This window comes from Suricata suricatta, chromosome 4 (genome assembly GCF_006229205.1).
Source record: "Suricata suricatta isolate VVHF042 chromosome 4, meerkat_22Aug2017_6uvM2_HiC, whole genome shotgun sequence".
NCBI lineage: Eukaryota > Metazoa > Chordata > Mammalia > Carnivora > Herpestidae > Suricata > Suricata suricatta.
In genome coordinates, this window is record NC_043703.1 from 130,973,463 (window position 1) to 130,988,542 (window position 15,080).

Genomic DNA, 15,080 nt, shown 5'->3' on the forward strand with positions numbered 1-15,080 from the left:
TTACATCGGTGGCTTTGATTTAAGGGTATCCTTTTTGTAAGCAGCATATCGTCAGGTCTTGCTTTTTCATCCATTCTGAAATGTCTACCTCTTAGTTGAAGTAAGCAACCAATTTTTAACATCCATTTACGCTCCTGTGTGTCCCTTTTACCCACTGCATGATTCCCCTCCCCGGAGTCCACCTCCATGTTGTGCCCACCCATCCTGCCTGCGATGGACCCCTGGGGTGTCTCCAACTCCCCGATCAAAAATACTGTTGCCCTGAACATCATTGTACAGTCCCATTAGCTGGCTGAGAATCACTGGCTTCCAAAGTTTACTTATACTAAATTTGACTAAGGATTGCTGGATTTAATGGTTATGTCCACATAATGATGGGAATGATCCAGAAGGGAGAGGAGAAAAGATGATGAGGAAAGAGTGGGGAGCCTTGCTGTAGTCACTGAGACAGGGAGAGGGTCTGGGACCCACCGTGCATGTGGAAGAGCTTGGCTTGGCCAAGGAACCGGGCCAGTTGGTTCCCAGAGAAGGAGGGAAAGCAGATGTTTGGGCCAATACAGGTAGATGGGTAGATGTGGGGATGGGAGCTTGGAGAAATTTTCTTCTGTGGCTTGTGTTTCCTCAGTGATGTAGGAAGCAACCCGAGAGTAAGGATGGGGGAGAGGCACTGGGAATTTAAAGAGAAGGAAGGTATGAAATAGTTATCCTGCAGATTGGGTGCATGCATGGACCAAGGCCACACAGCCTGATTGCTGGGCACCTTTGCAGGGCGTGGGGGCCCTCAGTGAGAGCCAGCAGTACTCATCAGAGAGCCCCGGGCCGGGGCAGCCCTGCACAGGGCTCAGGGTGGGCAGCATTAGCAGTGTTCCGTGTCTGGCCCTGTGCTAGGCTCTGTGGGCACAGGGTGGGCTGTGTAAGGAGGCTCGCAGCACTCACCCTGCAGTGGGAGAAAGCAGGCACCTATGAGATCGTCATGGGCTTACCGTTTCACTTTGCAGGAGGCCAGGGGAGGCCATGGCTGGTGACAGCGCTGTGGGTGGGGATCGTGCTTCCCGCTTCTGTGGAAAGTTCTAGAATTATGTGAGCATGCTGCTCAGCAAGGTGTAGGTGCTCAGCGTTGTTTTGTCTATAGCTTTAGTTTGTGTTGTAAAAGTGATGCATAGCATACCAAAGGATATTAGAAAAATGTAAAAAAAAATCAAAAATAAAAAAGTTAAGATCACCTGAAATTTACCTCCCCCCTCCCCCCACCGCAAAGGTAACCATGGTTAATTAACATTTTGAGAGGCACCTGGGTGGCTTGGTCAGTTGAGCGTTGCACTTCAGCTCAGGTCATGATCTTACAGTTCGTGAGCTCAAGCCCCACATTGGGCTCTCTGCTGTCAGCACAGAGCCTGCTTTGAATCCTCTGTCTCCCTCACTTTACCCCTCCCCTGCTTGTTCTCTCTCTCAAAAATAAATAAACATAAAAACATATTTTAAAAAATTAACATTTTGATGTGTTATTATTAAAAAATAGGTCTGGCCCCTGCCCTATATGGGCCCTTGAGATCTGACCTCCTACCCAGATATGAATAACATCTTCACACCAAATGTAGCCAGTCAGTGCATGTTAGGCTAGATGGGCCAAGAGGGGTGCCCTCCCCATTCCTGGGGGAAACCAGGGATGGCAGTATGGAGGAGGTGGTCCAGGGATTGGGTCTTGAAGGCTGAGGGTCCTTTGAGCTTGTCTTGTTGTCTTTCCCTCTCACCTCCTTCGTTCAGCGTCTCTCTAGGATTAGCCAGCTCCCGCCCCCATCCCACATATGGCTGAGAGGGTAGACGTGCTCAGAGGTGCGGCAAGTGGGGAGAGCCTACTCTGTGAGGAGCAGAGCAGCAGAGCAGCCATGAGACACAACTCCTGAGCATGTCATTCCACCATAGACCCCCATTTGTGCAGTGCACAGCGTGTGGGGCCATACCTGGTAGTCCTGGAAGGTGAGTCCCTCCACCCTCCCGGGTCTGTGTCTCCTTCCAGACAGCAGCGACAGTGAGCTGGAGCTGTCCACAGTGCGCCACCAGCCAGAGGGACTGGACCAGCTGCAGGCACAGACCAAGTTCACCAAGAAGGAGTTACAGTCCCTCTACAGGGGCTTCAAGAACGTGAGTGCTCCCCATCCCCTTGGGAGAGGCCCTGACCCACCTAGCCCTCCTGTCCCAGGCTCCAGGCAGGAGGGACCCCTGGGACCCAGGGAGATCTAAACACCTCTCTGTGGCACAGCAAATATCCCAGGGGCCTTTATGCGTCTCAGGTTTTGTGTTTGACAAACCTGGGGGAGGTCAGTTCCCGGAGTCAGTATTCTGAAGGTACCATCTCCCATTCTGTGTCTCCGATGCTGGCATAAGGGAGGAGCCTGTGGAGGGACCAACTTGGCATGAAGGGACACCCCACCACCCGCCCACTCACCCTCTCCTGCATCACTGGGCCCCGCTGCCAGGCTTTTCCCATCTCCAGTATCTCAAGCAGCAGGTATCCCCAGAGGGAGGAGCAAGGCCAGGCCCTGTAGAGCTTGGGGGTGGGGCGCTAGGGATGGCCGAGGTCACTGAGGTGGTGATTCCTGCTGCAGGAGTGTCCCACGGGCCTGGTGGACGAAGACACCTTCAAACTCATTTACTCGCAGTTCTTCCCTCAGGGAGGTAAGTCTGAGGCCAGGCCCCCTGGCTCTTCCCAACACCCCCCACCCCATGGCCGCTCTACAAACAGTGGGTGTCACTTTTAAAGGGGGAGGGATCCTTGCCTCTCCCCACTCTGCCTGCCAGAGGCACTCCGCCCGGAAGCTGGGTGCCGACACACCCCAGCCCTCGCCCTTGCTCTCCCCAGATGCCACCACTTACGCACACTTCCTCTTCAACGCCTTCGACGCCGATGGGAACGGGGCCATCCGCTTTGAGGTAGGTCCCGTTGCCCCCTCCCATATCCCCTGCCCCTGTAGCCCAAGGGGGGGGCCCTCCCGGGGTGCCACTCTCTCGGGCCTTTGGGTGGCCCACACATGATCCCGGGTGTAAATGGTCCAGCGTGACATCCAGAGAATGAGTGGACTGTGCTCAGCTGGCCCCGGGCCTAACTGAAGTTGGGGATGGTCTGACCACCCTGTTCTCACTCAGCCTTTGCTCCCCTTCCATCTCTGCCAAGCCAAGGGACCTTCTCAGGCAAGTACAATGTGAATTTGCATTTGAAAAAGGAGCAAGGTTTAACTCAAGGTTCAGGCACCCAGCCCCAGGATTTACCCCTTGCTGCAAAACAGAGGAAGCACCCAGCCTGAGCTGGCACCGTGAGGGAAGCGAGGTGTGCCCGCTTCACACACCTGCCCTGCAGGATGGCCTTGGCGTGGGCTCCACCGAGGCCGGCCACATGGGACCATTTGAGAGAGGCCCCGTCTGCAGAGCCCAGGCCCCTAAAAATAGCTGCAGACGAAAAGCTGAAACCTCTTTGGAGAGGAGAACCTTGCTGAGAGCCGGGCCTGATCGATAACCACCCTGCTCGGTTTCCAAGGCCAAGGGCAGCTGACAAGAAAGCAGAGGAACGAGCGGGCCGGGCTCAGAAAGCCCCTGGACGAGCCGGGGTGTAATAATAACCTGTCGGTAATGCCACTCAGTTTATTTTTATGCTGCCAGCCGGCCAGCATGCTGACAGGGGCAGACCTGGTGGGGCGGCCCGAGGCCACAGCCTCGCCCTGTGACCACAGGCGCCCCACCCCCTCCAGGCCGCAGTCTGGGGGCTGGTGCCTGTGTAAACCTACAGTGCCGTCATCTTTTTTATTTTCAAGCAGTATCTGCCCACAGTAAAAACCCCTGCATTAGGAAGGTACACAGGAGAAATTGATTGTCCTCCACCCCCCACCCCGCCCCGCCCGTGAGCAGTCACTTGTGTATCCTTGAAGGGGCACCTAAGAGTTCTGGGAATAAAGCGTGAGAGGCACTCGTGTAATGGACCCAAGCAGGGCTTTGTGAAATAGTTTTTCTCATTGGAAATCAGGGGATCAAACAGCTCACCAGGGGCCCAGTACAGGGTGGAGAAGGTCTCATCTCTGTGACCCTCCTGTCACCCTCCTGTCACCCTCCCGTGGTCTTTGCTCTCACCCCCCTGAGGGAGGGGTCTTGTGGTCCCTTCAAGGTGGTAGGTGGTGGGTCATTGTGGGGTGTGCTGTCAGCAGCTGGGTTAGGGGCGCTGGTGCTGAAGCCCCTCTGTCAGGCACCTTCTCAGAAGGTCCCTTGTCTCTGGCATCCTCCCAGGCCTTCCACCTGCTTCTCTGCCATGAAATCCCTTCTTCCGTTTCATATCAGCCTGTTTGTTTATCTTAAGGACCTTCTTGACTGCAGTTTCTGCTCTAGGAAAGCTTTTTCAGAAAGAGAGGAGGGCACTTGTGTCCCCAGGGACCTTGCAATCAGCAGGGCCATATCCTGGGTGCCCCACGGGTTGGGATCCCCATGGCTGGAAGGACCTCGAGAGGTGGGGGTGACTCTCGACCCCCCCTTACTGTGTCAGACTGAACCTTTCAATGTGCTCTTAAAATAGAAAGTCAGGGGGCACCTAGCAGCTCAGTCAGTTAAGCATCCAACTCTTGGTTCTGGCTCAGGTCATGATCTCACGGTTTTGTGAGTTCAAGTCCCACACTGGGTTCCGGGCTGATAGTGCAGAGTCTGCTTGGGATTCATTTTCTCTCTCTCTCTCTCTCTCTCTCTCTCTCTCTCTCTCTCTGAGCTTTGGCTCAGGTCATGATCTCACATTCGTGGGTTGAGCCCCACGTCGGGCTCTGTGCTGACAGCTCTGAGCCTGGAGCCTGCTTCTGATTCTGTGTCTTCTTTTCTTTCTGCCCTTCCCCTGCTCATGCTGACTCTCTCTCAAAAATAAAACATTTAAAAAAAATTTTTAAAGAAAAAAATGAGAAAACAGAAAGTCAGGTCAGCTTATTGATATTTATAATGATCCCAATCCTTTTTTAAAAAATACTTTTGAGAGACAAGACACATATTAATTAAAAAGTATCGATGTGATACAATACTGTAACTTCCTTAGCCTCCCCAGAAAGAGTACCAGAAAACAAAACCCGCAAGCAAACCTCCTCTTCACCAAGCAGAGCAGTGGTCCTGCGTCGCACCTCAGGCTCTGCCTGCTGCTCAGCTCCTCTCGGATCCTCTGGGATTTGCCCACAGGAGGGCGCCTGGCGTTAGCCTCCACGGCCCAGGCAGAGGCCACGTGTGCACAGCGTGAGGTGCCACGAGCCTCTGTGCCACCAAGAGGCTTTTCCATTCAACCTGCTCGTTGTACCCGCACGTGCTGTTCCTTTGGACAGTTAGGCCCGTTGTGTGTCTGGAGGAAGGTGCGGCTGCCTCTCCCTTACCTCCCCTGCAGTAACCCACTCCCTGTGCCATTCATTGGCCAAGCCACACTCGACCACAGTAACTAGAGTTATAGTTACTAGCTCATGCCTGCAACCTTGTAATCGTACCTTCTGGCTGAGTCCCTGCCATGTGCTCTACTGGATACCCCTCATGTGCACCCAGGGGTGTCTTAGCCTGGAAACCGAGGCCTCTCCGTGTCACTGTGCCACTGCGGAGACCATCAGCCTCCCCTCCGCTCTGCCTCAGGGACAGCCACAGAGAGGGGCCGTGGATGTGATGGACATCATATGCCTCGGAGTTAAGATCAAGGAGTTAGAACTGGTGACGGTTCTGCATGAGATTGTGCTGTGTGGGGCTGGAAATTAACAAATGTTTATTTACTTATGGTGTGTGTGGGAGAGAGCGCATAAGCAGGAGAGGAGCAGAGAGAGGGAGAGAGAGAATTCCAAGCAGGCTCCACACTGTCAGCACAGAGCCCAGTGCAGCTCTCCATCCCATGAATCGTGAGATCATGATCTGAGCCAAGGTCAAGAGTCAGATGCTTAAACCACTGAGCTTCCCCGGGCTCCCCAGGGCTGGAAATTTAGAACTGTCACGAACCCCAGCGTGTGCTGGCAGGACATGAGGTCATCTTTGTGTTGTGGAGGATGGTCTCCTGTAGGACATTCCCACTCATTGCCCTGCAAGTGCCATCACCACTGTTCTACCCACACGCTCAGGGGCCCGGAACAGAGACATTCCTTGGTTGTGGCTGAGGAGGGCTTTTACACCGCAGCCTGGGTGTGTGCAGACAACGCGGGAGGGTGGTGTGGCCAGGTCCGTCCTGTGGCCCGCACTAGAATGGGGGCCCTGTGGGATGCACGCCATTCCCTGCTGCCTCCCCTTGGACTCCATGCCCTTGCCTCCCGCTGGGAACACCTGTCAGACCCCAGTGACGGGATCTCAGGGACGCTCCTCACTAAGTCATGCACGAGCTTCAGTGATTATTCCCCAAAGTCGGGCATGTAAGAACTATCACCTTTCTTCTTTAACATTTCCAATTTCTTCACTTAAACACACCAGGCTTTGAGAGTCCAGTAGATTTACGGGGTGTGGTCTGGAGCAGCACCTGTTAACCACTCTGCCACACACCTGCGGAGGCCACCACGTTCGGCTGCTTTAGGGGATTGACACTATTTCTTTCCATGTCTCCTCGTAGTACGCTTGTTGCTGTTTCCCAGCTGCCCAGACAATCTGAAGCAGTCTCCAGGCTCTGCGCTGTCAGCACAGAGCTCTATGTGGGGCTCGAACCCACGAACCATGAGATCATAACCTGAGCCAGGAGTCGGATGCTTACCCAGGCGCCCCACTGTCTGCCCAGCTTTACACCACTCACTCTCTGCTGTGGGGATGAGGAGCTGCGTCTCCTGTGTGCATACACCTTTCCCTTCCCCTGGCTTTCCAGGATGTTAGGATTCAGGTGGCACAAGGACTGTGGTTTATTCTGATGCGTGAATCTGATGCCTGGCTCAGCCTTCCAGTGAACGGATTATGTTTGTCTTTTCCACACATTCTTGTTTTGCCTCCAGTTAACAGTGGTCCTGGTTTTTCAGTTGCCTGGGGTCTTGGGTCTGTGACCTCATCATTAATTCAACTCCAGGCCTTCCTCCAGTCTCCAGATGGGCATCTCGCTGACGACATCCCCCAGGCTTCTCAGGGGCACAGCTTCTAGCAGCTTCCTATGAAAGTGTATGTAGGAGGTAACTTTTGAGCCTGTGGATGTCTGGAAGCATCTTCATTCTCTTCTCCCTCTTGCCGGATACATTGTATGGGAGCAAAGTTACATGGGAAGCTGCCTTCCTTCCCAGCGGTGGTGGTCTCACTTCTTGCCTCCAGTGTTGCTGCCAAAGGCAAAACCCGCTCCATCCTGACCATGTGTACAGGACCTGCTTTTGTCTTGTCCATTTGGTTCTGGTTTTCTCTCTGGAAGCTCGTAGGATCCTCTTTTTGCACCTGGTTTACTGAAATGCCATCAAGACCTGTGCCCACAGGCAATACTGTGGGCTGTTTCCATAGACACATGTGTCCAGGTGCTTGGCCTCAGCAGGACTTGGACACTCCCTGGTCTTCAGTTCTGGGGAGTCCTTTGTCTTCTTTAACCTGCTTTCTTTCTGCCATTTCCTCAGTTCTGGGAACTCCTGGTGAGCGGGCCTTGGCTCCTCTATAGTGGACCACTCGTCTTCTTTTCTATCTTCTAGCTCTTTTGCCTTTTCACATGACTTTATGGAAGATTCCATTTGCTCTTTCAAACCTTCTGAGTCTGTCATTTTGCTTTCATATTTTTAATTCCCAAGAACTCTTTCTTGTTGTCAATGATTCTTTTTTTTTTAGCCTCCTATTCTCATTTTAGGGGTGTCAGATTTCCAACCTTCACTTCTAGTAATTTCTGTTATATATTTTCCTCTTGGAATAATTTTTTTTCTTCCAAATTGCTCTCCTCTGTTCCTCTTAGTTTCTCTTTCTCATGATGCAGGCCTCTTTAGATCCAGAAGATCTAATGTTTGAGTGGTAACCAAAGCCCTTGGTACATGGCCTTGCCCCTCTACCCTCAATCTGCCATCCTCCACTTCCTGCTCCGAGACAGCCCTTCTCTGCTCCCTTCTTTCAGAATAACCTGGGAGGACCCTGTGGGGCAGAGAAGGCTCTACCCGCAAGCCTTCTGGGAAATGGAAGTAAGGGTTTGCTTACTGTTAAGAGCAGTTGGAGTTTTCACATGGAAGCCACTGGAACATTCATGTCTTATAACATCATAATAAATTATCTGTCACACCTCAGAGGTGATTGCAGCACACAGGTATGTCATGGCCCCAAAGCTGGGCACTGTTAGTTTAGCTTTTAAGCCATAAGTATTCTTTTTTTTTTCATTAACTTATTTTTGAGAGAGAGAGTGTGTGAGCAGGGGAGGGGTAGGTAGGGAGGGAGACAGAATCCAAACCAGGCTCCAGGCTCTGAGCTGTCAGCACAGAGCCCAATGCTGGGCCCATGAGCTGTGAGATCATGACCTGAGCCACCCAGGTGCCCCTAAGCCATGAGTCTTCAGCATCTTGTTATGCAGATACTTGGTAAACTAAAAGTAGAACATTTGCCTTTATGAAAAGAGCGCTCCCAGATCTTCTCTTTCAGTAGCCATGCATTAAATGGGTCTAAGACACCATGTATTTGAATATCTTTGAGAAGTTAAGCACCAGCCACCATGCCATCCCCACAACACACACACGCACATGCGCACACACACACACGCACACAGACACTCACACTGTATTGACCTAATGGACATCATCTGCCTGCTCTGTTATGAAGGCTCGTCACCTATAGAGGTGTGAAGGCACACAGCAAATTGGAAATAAAATCTGAGCATTGGACTCTTCATGTTCCCCTCCCTCCACAGGACTTTGTGGTCGGCCTCTCCATCCTCCTGCGAGGAACAGTTCACGAGAAGCTCAAGTGGGCCTTTAACCTCTACGACATTAATAAGGATGGCTACATCACCAAAGAGGTACAGGCCAGTCAAGGGTGGTGGCCGTCTGCCCCTCTTCGTCTCCACTGCCCCACACTCCCAGCCTCTCTCCTCCACTCCCCTGCCACCCTGACTGTCCTGTCTCCCTTTCCTGTTCAGAGACATTGCTCTCAGCTCAGCCCTGGAGGGGACAGGTCCTGGACATTTGGGTGCAGGGGGGGTGTGCAGGGAGCTGGTGTGCCCCTCACCAGTTCAAGTGTTCTCAGATCCATCTTTCTCACAGGGAGATCCTGAGGGAGACACAAGTGGAAAAGCTAGGGACCGGGGCGGGGTAGGGGAGGTAGGAGGAGCGGGCCTCGGCTTCCCCCAGTTAGGGGGGCAGTGTGGACCCTTATGGCCAGTGTGCACCCTTACCACCCAGGTCTACACTGAGGTTTTGTTTTGCCCAAACAATTTTTGTACATGAAACAGTCGCTCCAATTTCGAACTTTGGAGACAGCACATCAAAATCTGTCTCCAGCTTCTGGAGAATCAGAGGCTTGCATTGAGTAGATGAGATGGGGGTGAGCTCATCTCTCTCCAGCTGGAATATCCTGACTGCTTATTGCTGCCCAGGCAGTGCCCCCCCCCCCATCCTTGCAGCGAGTCTCATGTCTGCGCCTCTGGCCCCACTCCAGGAGATGCTGGCCATCATGAAGTCCATCTATGACATGATGGGCCGCCACACCTACCCGATCCTGCGGGATGACGCACCTCTGGAGCATGTGGAGAGGTTCTTCCAGGTGAGTGCTCCAGCCCTGGGCCCGGAGGGGCAGGACAGCCAGAGGAGGGAGGGGCTCCTTCTCTTAGGATACCCCTGAGCAAGCCACTCCCCTCTCTGAGCCCCACTCCCTCCACAAGGAGGGTAAACTGGCATCCTCCACATGGCCGGTTGTCAGGATCCCCACCCCCGATCCACTGAACCTCATCTCAGGGCAAGCCAGGCAGCTTGTAGAGTCCAGGGCAGCTGACATACTGGGCAGTGTTCCAGTGCCTTCCAAAAGCTCTCCCAACTCCTCCAGAAAACCTCTGTAGGAGTGGGGTTGTGCATTTTGTTCTGTGTCCGTGGGGAATAAAGGGGCAGAAGCTTCCACTTCCCACTGGCCGGCGGCCTATCCTGTGCCTCAGTTGCTCCATCTGCCCTGGTTGTCTGTCAGGGAGATGAGGGGTCAGATGAGCTTGGGGAGGTGTTCTGGGAAGTGTAAGCCCAAGAAAGCTGCTAGGAAATGGCTGGGTGTGGGGAGATGCCAGAGAGGGCAGCTGTGCCACGGAAGTAGCTAGAGAGGGCACTTGACATGGCCTAGATCCAGGGCAGGAGACCGATGGGACAGGTTGGGATGGAGGCGACCCACAGACTCACTGAGGGCATGACTTGGGTTCCAGAAAATGGACCGGAATAAGGACGGTGTGGTGACCATTGATGAGTTCCTGGAGACCTGTCAGAAGGTAGGTGGCACCAGGAGCTGAGGACACCCAGGGTCCCTGCCCCTGCCACTCCCCGAGCTCCTCCTGACCTCCACACCCCATGTTCACACTTTTGTCTGGGCCCATCTCTTTGTCACCTGCTCCGTGCTGGCCCACAGCCCACGGGCTCAGCCTCCCTGAGATGGCCTTATAAGTGCCTCACATCAGAGGGGACAGTCGTGGGCCGACAGGATGATTGGGCCCTTGGCCCTCAGGAGAGGGTCACACTGTGAGAAAGGCGCCTGGAACCTCTCCCAGCATTGCTGGTGATCTTCCTCTGCACCCTTGTGCATGTGTGGAAGCAGGACATGCGTCTCCACCAGCCTCGGCCATCTGCATCACTCCCAGAGTGGCCTCTCAGGTGCCCCCGGCCTCCATCTGCGTAGAGCCAGGGAACTTTGCCTGTCAGTGAGACACCAGCCCCCCAGACGGGCTTGCAGTCAGGCCATGGGGCTGAAGACAAGCTGTGCCTGACCAGCTGCCCCTTTACCCAGTGGGACAGACAGAGTGGTCACCGCAGGGTTCCCAGTCCCTGGCAAGAATCTGCTCAAGGCAGGACCAATGTGGGCACTGCCCCACCCTGCCCACCCAGGGTCTGACCAGGTTTCTCATCCTTCTCTCTCCACACAGGATGAGAACATCATGAGCTCCATGCAGCTATTTGAGAACGTCATCTAGGACATGTCGGTGGGGAGGGGTCCTTGAGTGGCCACTGCCACCTCTGCCCCCAAAGAAACCTCAATCCTGCCAGGAGCAGCCTCCATGAGAAACTTTTTTCTAATATATTTGAAAAAGTGAACAGTTTGCTCTGGACACGCACACACACACAGCCCATTCCTCTGGGCTGGTGGGGGTGGGCAGAGGTCAGGGAGGGGCTGGATCTGGCTGGGAGCTGGATCCAAGTGATGAGAGACACACAGCCCGGCCAGCCCCTGCCCCAAGCCAGCAGGGTGGGGCCGCCTCTGGGCTGGGCACTGGAAGGGCAGTGTCGGCAGGCTGCTGGCCGCGGGTGCTGCCAGGAAAGTGCTCAAGATCCCCTGCCAAGGAGGCTCCAGTCTCCAGAGGCCCCTCTGGTGTGAGCACCTTCTCCCCTCCCTCCTACCACCCTTCTTTCCCACCATACATGGGCCAGGTTCGGGGACTACTCTGGCCCTCCTGTCCCCCAGCCACTTCCTGCCCCCTGACTACACTCCCGGGATGCTCGTCACGACAGGACGCTTGGAAGAGGCAGCAGGGTCAAGGGAGCTGGGGTTCGGAAAGAGGTGGTGACAGAGACAGAATGTGCTGTTTCCTGGAAACACTTCCCTGGGGTCCCAGGACGCCCGCCACTCCACCAAGCTGGGCACGTTCCACGGATAAGGGGCCACTGGACTCTCTTCTGTCTGCCCTGGGAAGGGGGCTTTTCCAGCTTGGGGGTTGGGTTTCTAGGTGGAAAATCTCAGGGGGACTGTCTGCCAAGTCCACTGAAATGGAAGAAGTTTACTATTGCGTCAGTCCTAGCTCAGTAGGAATCACGTGGGTGGGACTCCCCACACCCCTCAAGCACTAGGTCAAAATAGGTCAACTCCAAGGTCATAATAGGTCCTGAGAAGAGGTCACAAGGATCAGGGACTGGGAGCCAGGGAGCCCAGGTGGCAGCAGAGGTCTGAGAAGGGGCTTCCCCCTCCTTTTCTGTCTGCCTGTCTCCCTCGACCCCCAGCTTGGATGAGCCCCCCACTACCACTTCTTTGTTAGGGACCCGGAGCAGTGTGGCCACGCCTCCACAAACAGGCTCATCCAGCCCCGTACAAAAAGCACAAGCACCAAGAGCTGCTCTGGTTGCAGCGCACAAGGGGGGCCAGGGACACTCTGCTTTTCTAAGATCATGCCCCTGTAGTGGGCTGAGGCCTGGGTTGCAGCAACCCCAATACAGGCAGCCCTGAGGAAGAAGCATGGGGGTCAGTTTTGTGCCTCAGAGCAGTTGGGGGCTCAAAGCCCATCCCTGGCCCAGCCCACCAACATTCAAAAGCACAAACCCTAGGGACTCTCCTTGACAGGGTCCCGTTCTGGGGACAGAGGCTGATGTCAGCCTGAAGACAGAGCCAAGAGTGAGGGCTGAGGGGCTTGAGGCTGAGTGGTAGAACAGAAGCCTCCAGGAGAGAGAGATTGGCTGCTCCCACCCACCCAGGCCTCCCAAAGAAGGCACCCAGTCCCAGGTAGCATGGGCCTTTCTGAGGAACATTCTCACACAATACATTCCACTGGCTGCCATCCCATCTCTGCTCAGGCCCGGCCTTAGGGTGAGCAGGGCCCTCAAAGGAAAAGTGGGATGGCGGAGGCTGTGGAGATTGGACTGGTTTGGCCGCAGGCACCCCTTAGCACACACACACAGGTGGTCCCCTCCCTCGGAGTTGCACTGACACCCCATCTCCGGTTTGACTGGGGGGGTCTTTCTTCCCTCCTCCGGGAGGGCATCAGCTTTCCCTGGCTCAGGGATCTTCTCTCTCTCACCGTCCACCCCAGCCCAGCCCTCCCAGCCAGTGTCGCTGTGCTTTTGAGGGGCCAAGGCCATAGGAAAGGGTCACCACCATGCCCCTGCCCCCTCTTGGCCTTGGGCCAGACTGGCTGCACGTCCACCCAGGAGGGGTCTGTCTCCCACGCTGGGGTGCGGACTGGCCGCATGTCTGCATGGCGGAAGTGTCTCCCTGGGGCGCAGCCTGGGAGCATGGTTCCTGTTCTCAGTGCCCACCGATATTCCGTCCTGTATATTTTAATAAAATAAACTTGACAAAGAAGAGGGACTCTCGTTGGCTTTATCCCAACTCTGCATTTCAGTACAGCCCCTTCCTTCCCTGCTGCTATGAGCCATGGCTCCTGCCCAGTGCTATGCTGGTAAATGTTTAACATTCCCTGAATTGTAGCCCTTGCCGATTTCCACACTCACTGGATTTCAGGCTCTCACTGTGGTGTCCCTGAAGGCGGAGTCGGAAGAGAGGCCCACAGTTGGGAAGCCTTTATGAGAAGCTCCAGTCCTACAGCTTATCTGCAGCCAGTGGGGCAGGGTGACTTCTTGAAGTGCCTTTCGTTTTTCATTCCCAGGCCATTTTTCTTTTCCAGTTCCAGGAAGTCATTACTGCTGGGTCCGCTTGGCTGAGGGCACAGGTCATAGGGCAGAAAAAGAATCCACCTGAAAGCATCTTCCTTTCCTGGTTTTATTTTCGAAAATGTAAACTCAGTGAGAATTATGCCAGGGGAGGGGCAAGTAATGAGAACCTGGGAGGGAGGAGATGAAGGGGTTTCCCCAACTCTAGGATGGGGAAGAGGGAGGTTCTGGGGTTCTCTGCAGTGCTTCGAGGACCAGACCCCAGGCCACACGACCTCACCTCCACAAGACCCAAGCCTCCATGAATTACCAGGTTTGCCTGGTGGGCATCTCAGCAGTAGCTGGGAGAAAAGACGACAGGAGCCCACTTTCCACACCACACACACCAAAGGCTCCACTCCACCTGAGCACCAGGGCCTTGTCACAATCCAGGTAAGGAAGCCTGACCTTGCCGTCTGGGGTGGGATGTCCTGCATTTGCCGTGGGCTGACCTCCATGCTGAGCACGTGCACTCAAGTCCCAGCCTAAAGGGCACAGATGGGGAAGCTGGGCTAGAAGATGTGAGGTCCTCCCAGCCATTAAAGAACGGAGCTGAGAAGTGGCTCTAAGCTGGGCGTCAGCCCTGAATCACCTTCTTCATGATGAGCTACAGAGTTCAGGGTGGGGAAAGCCCATCACCCATCCAAGTGTCCATCTTTTCGTCCATCCATCCATCTATTTGTGCATCTGTTTTCCACTCATTAACTCAGTACCTTCTTCCCTGGACACTCAGTGCAGAGATGGTGACCAGGCTATGCCCTCGGAATGGCTGGGTGGCAGTGAGGGGTCCAGAAAGAGCCCTGAGTTGAGGGACAGGATACCTTAGTCCTGACCTGGGCCTGAACTTGGACAAGTCCCCTCGCGCGCTCCCTCTCTCTCTCTCTCTCTCTCTCTCTGGGTCTTGATGTAGAAGGGAAGGAAGGAATACTTTCCAAATCATTTTAAAGACTGATATTACCGAGATTTAAAAAAAATCAACCATAGGATAAGAAAGAAAAATTACAGGACATTCTCAACTATAAAACAAAGATATAAGAATATCAGTAAACTCCTTTCAACAATGTTGTGTTATATGTACATGATCTATGCAATATATCATGACAGATAGTCATGTCAAAGATTTAACATTTAAAAATATGGGCTCTTTGGTTTCCAATAACATGGGTTATATAGGTATCTGGAGTATTCCTACCACCTAAAACAACTAAAAATCTAGAATAAAATAATTTGTTAGAAGCATCATTGAACTGGCCAAATGGTAAAGCATTCTTGGACCAGGAACTGAGTGGATGTGGAAATTCAGAGATGTAAGCAGAGCCCTAAAAGGAGTTTTGGAAATAGGTGAGACAGGCTGTGCTTTGGTTTCACATCCTGCCAGAGCTCAGGGTATAAGAGATAAAGCCCCGGATCCACCTGGGAGAGGAGTCTATCAAGAAATCCTTCCTCTAGAAAACTGGGACACCCATTACACCCTTGGAGATAATGAAGGTGAAACAGAAGAAAACCCAGCCATTCCCACGTTCTCCTCTCCCAGGAGACTGCAAGAAAAGTTGACTACCTCAAGCCCTCAATAAAACT

The 15,080-nt window shown here is 53.8% G+C and overlaps 1 protein-coding gene across 4 annotated transcripts in view; it reads left to right on the forward strand.

Moving 5' to 3' along the window:
- Window positions 1-13,159, forward strand: part of KCNIP3 (potassium voltage-gated channel interacting protein 3) — an 81,525-nt gene extending 68,366 nt beyond the window's left edge. For 3 of the 4 annotated variants that reach the window (XM_029937855.1, XM_029937854.1, XM_029937856.1), the window contains 7 exons: window positions 2,018-2,142; window positions 2,607-2,676; window positions 2,861-2,931; window positions 8,810-8,917; window positions 9,556-9,660; window positions 10,301-10,363; window positions 11,012-11,059. In XM_029937855.1, coding sequence (XP_029793715.1) covers window positions 2,018-2,142; window positions 2,607-2,676; window positions 2,861-2,931; window positions 8,810-8,917; window positions 9,556-9,660; window positions 10,301-10,363; window positions 11,012-11,059 — 590 coding nt within the window. Of the gene's footprint in view, window positions 1-2,017; window positions 2,143-2,606; window positions 2,677-2,860; window positions 2,932-8,809; window positions 8,918-9,555; window positions 9,661-10,300; window positions 10,364-11,011 lie in introns of all 4 variants that reach the window. The other variant, XM_029937853.1, reaches the window with a different exon arrangement.
- The last annotated feature ends 1,921 nt before the right edge of the window (window positions 13,160-15,080 follow it).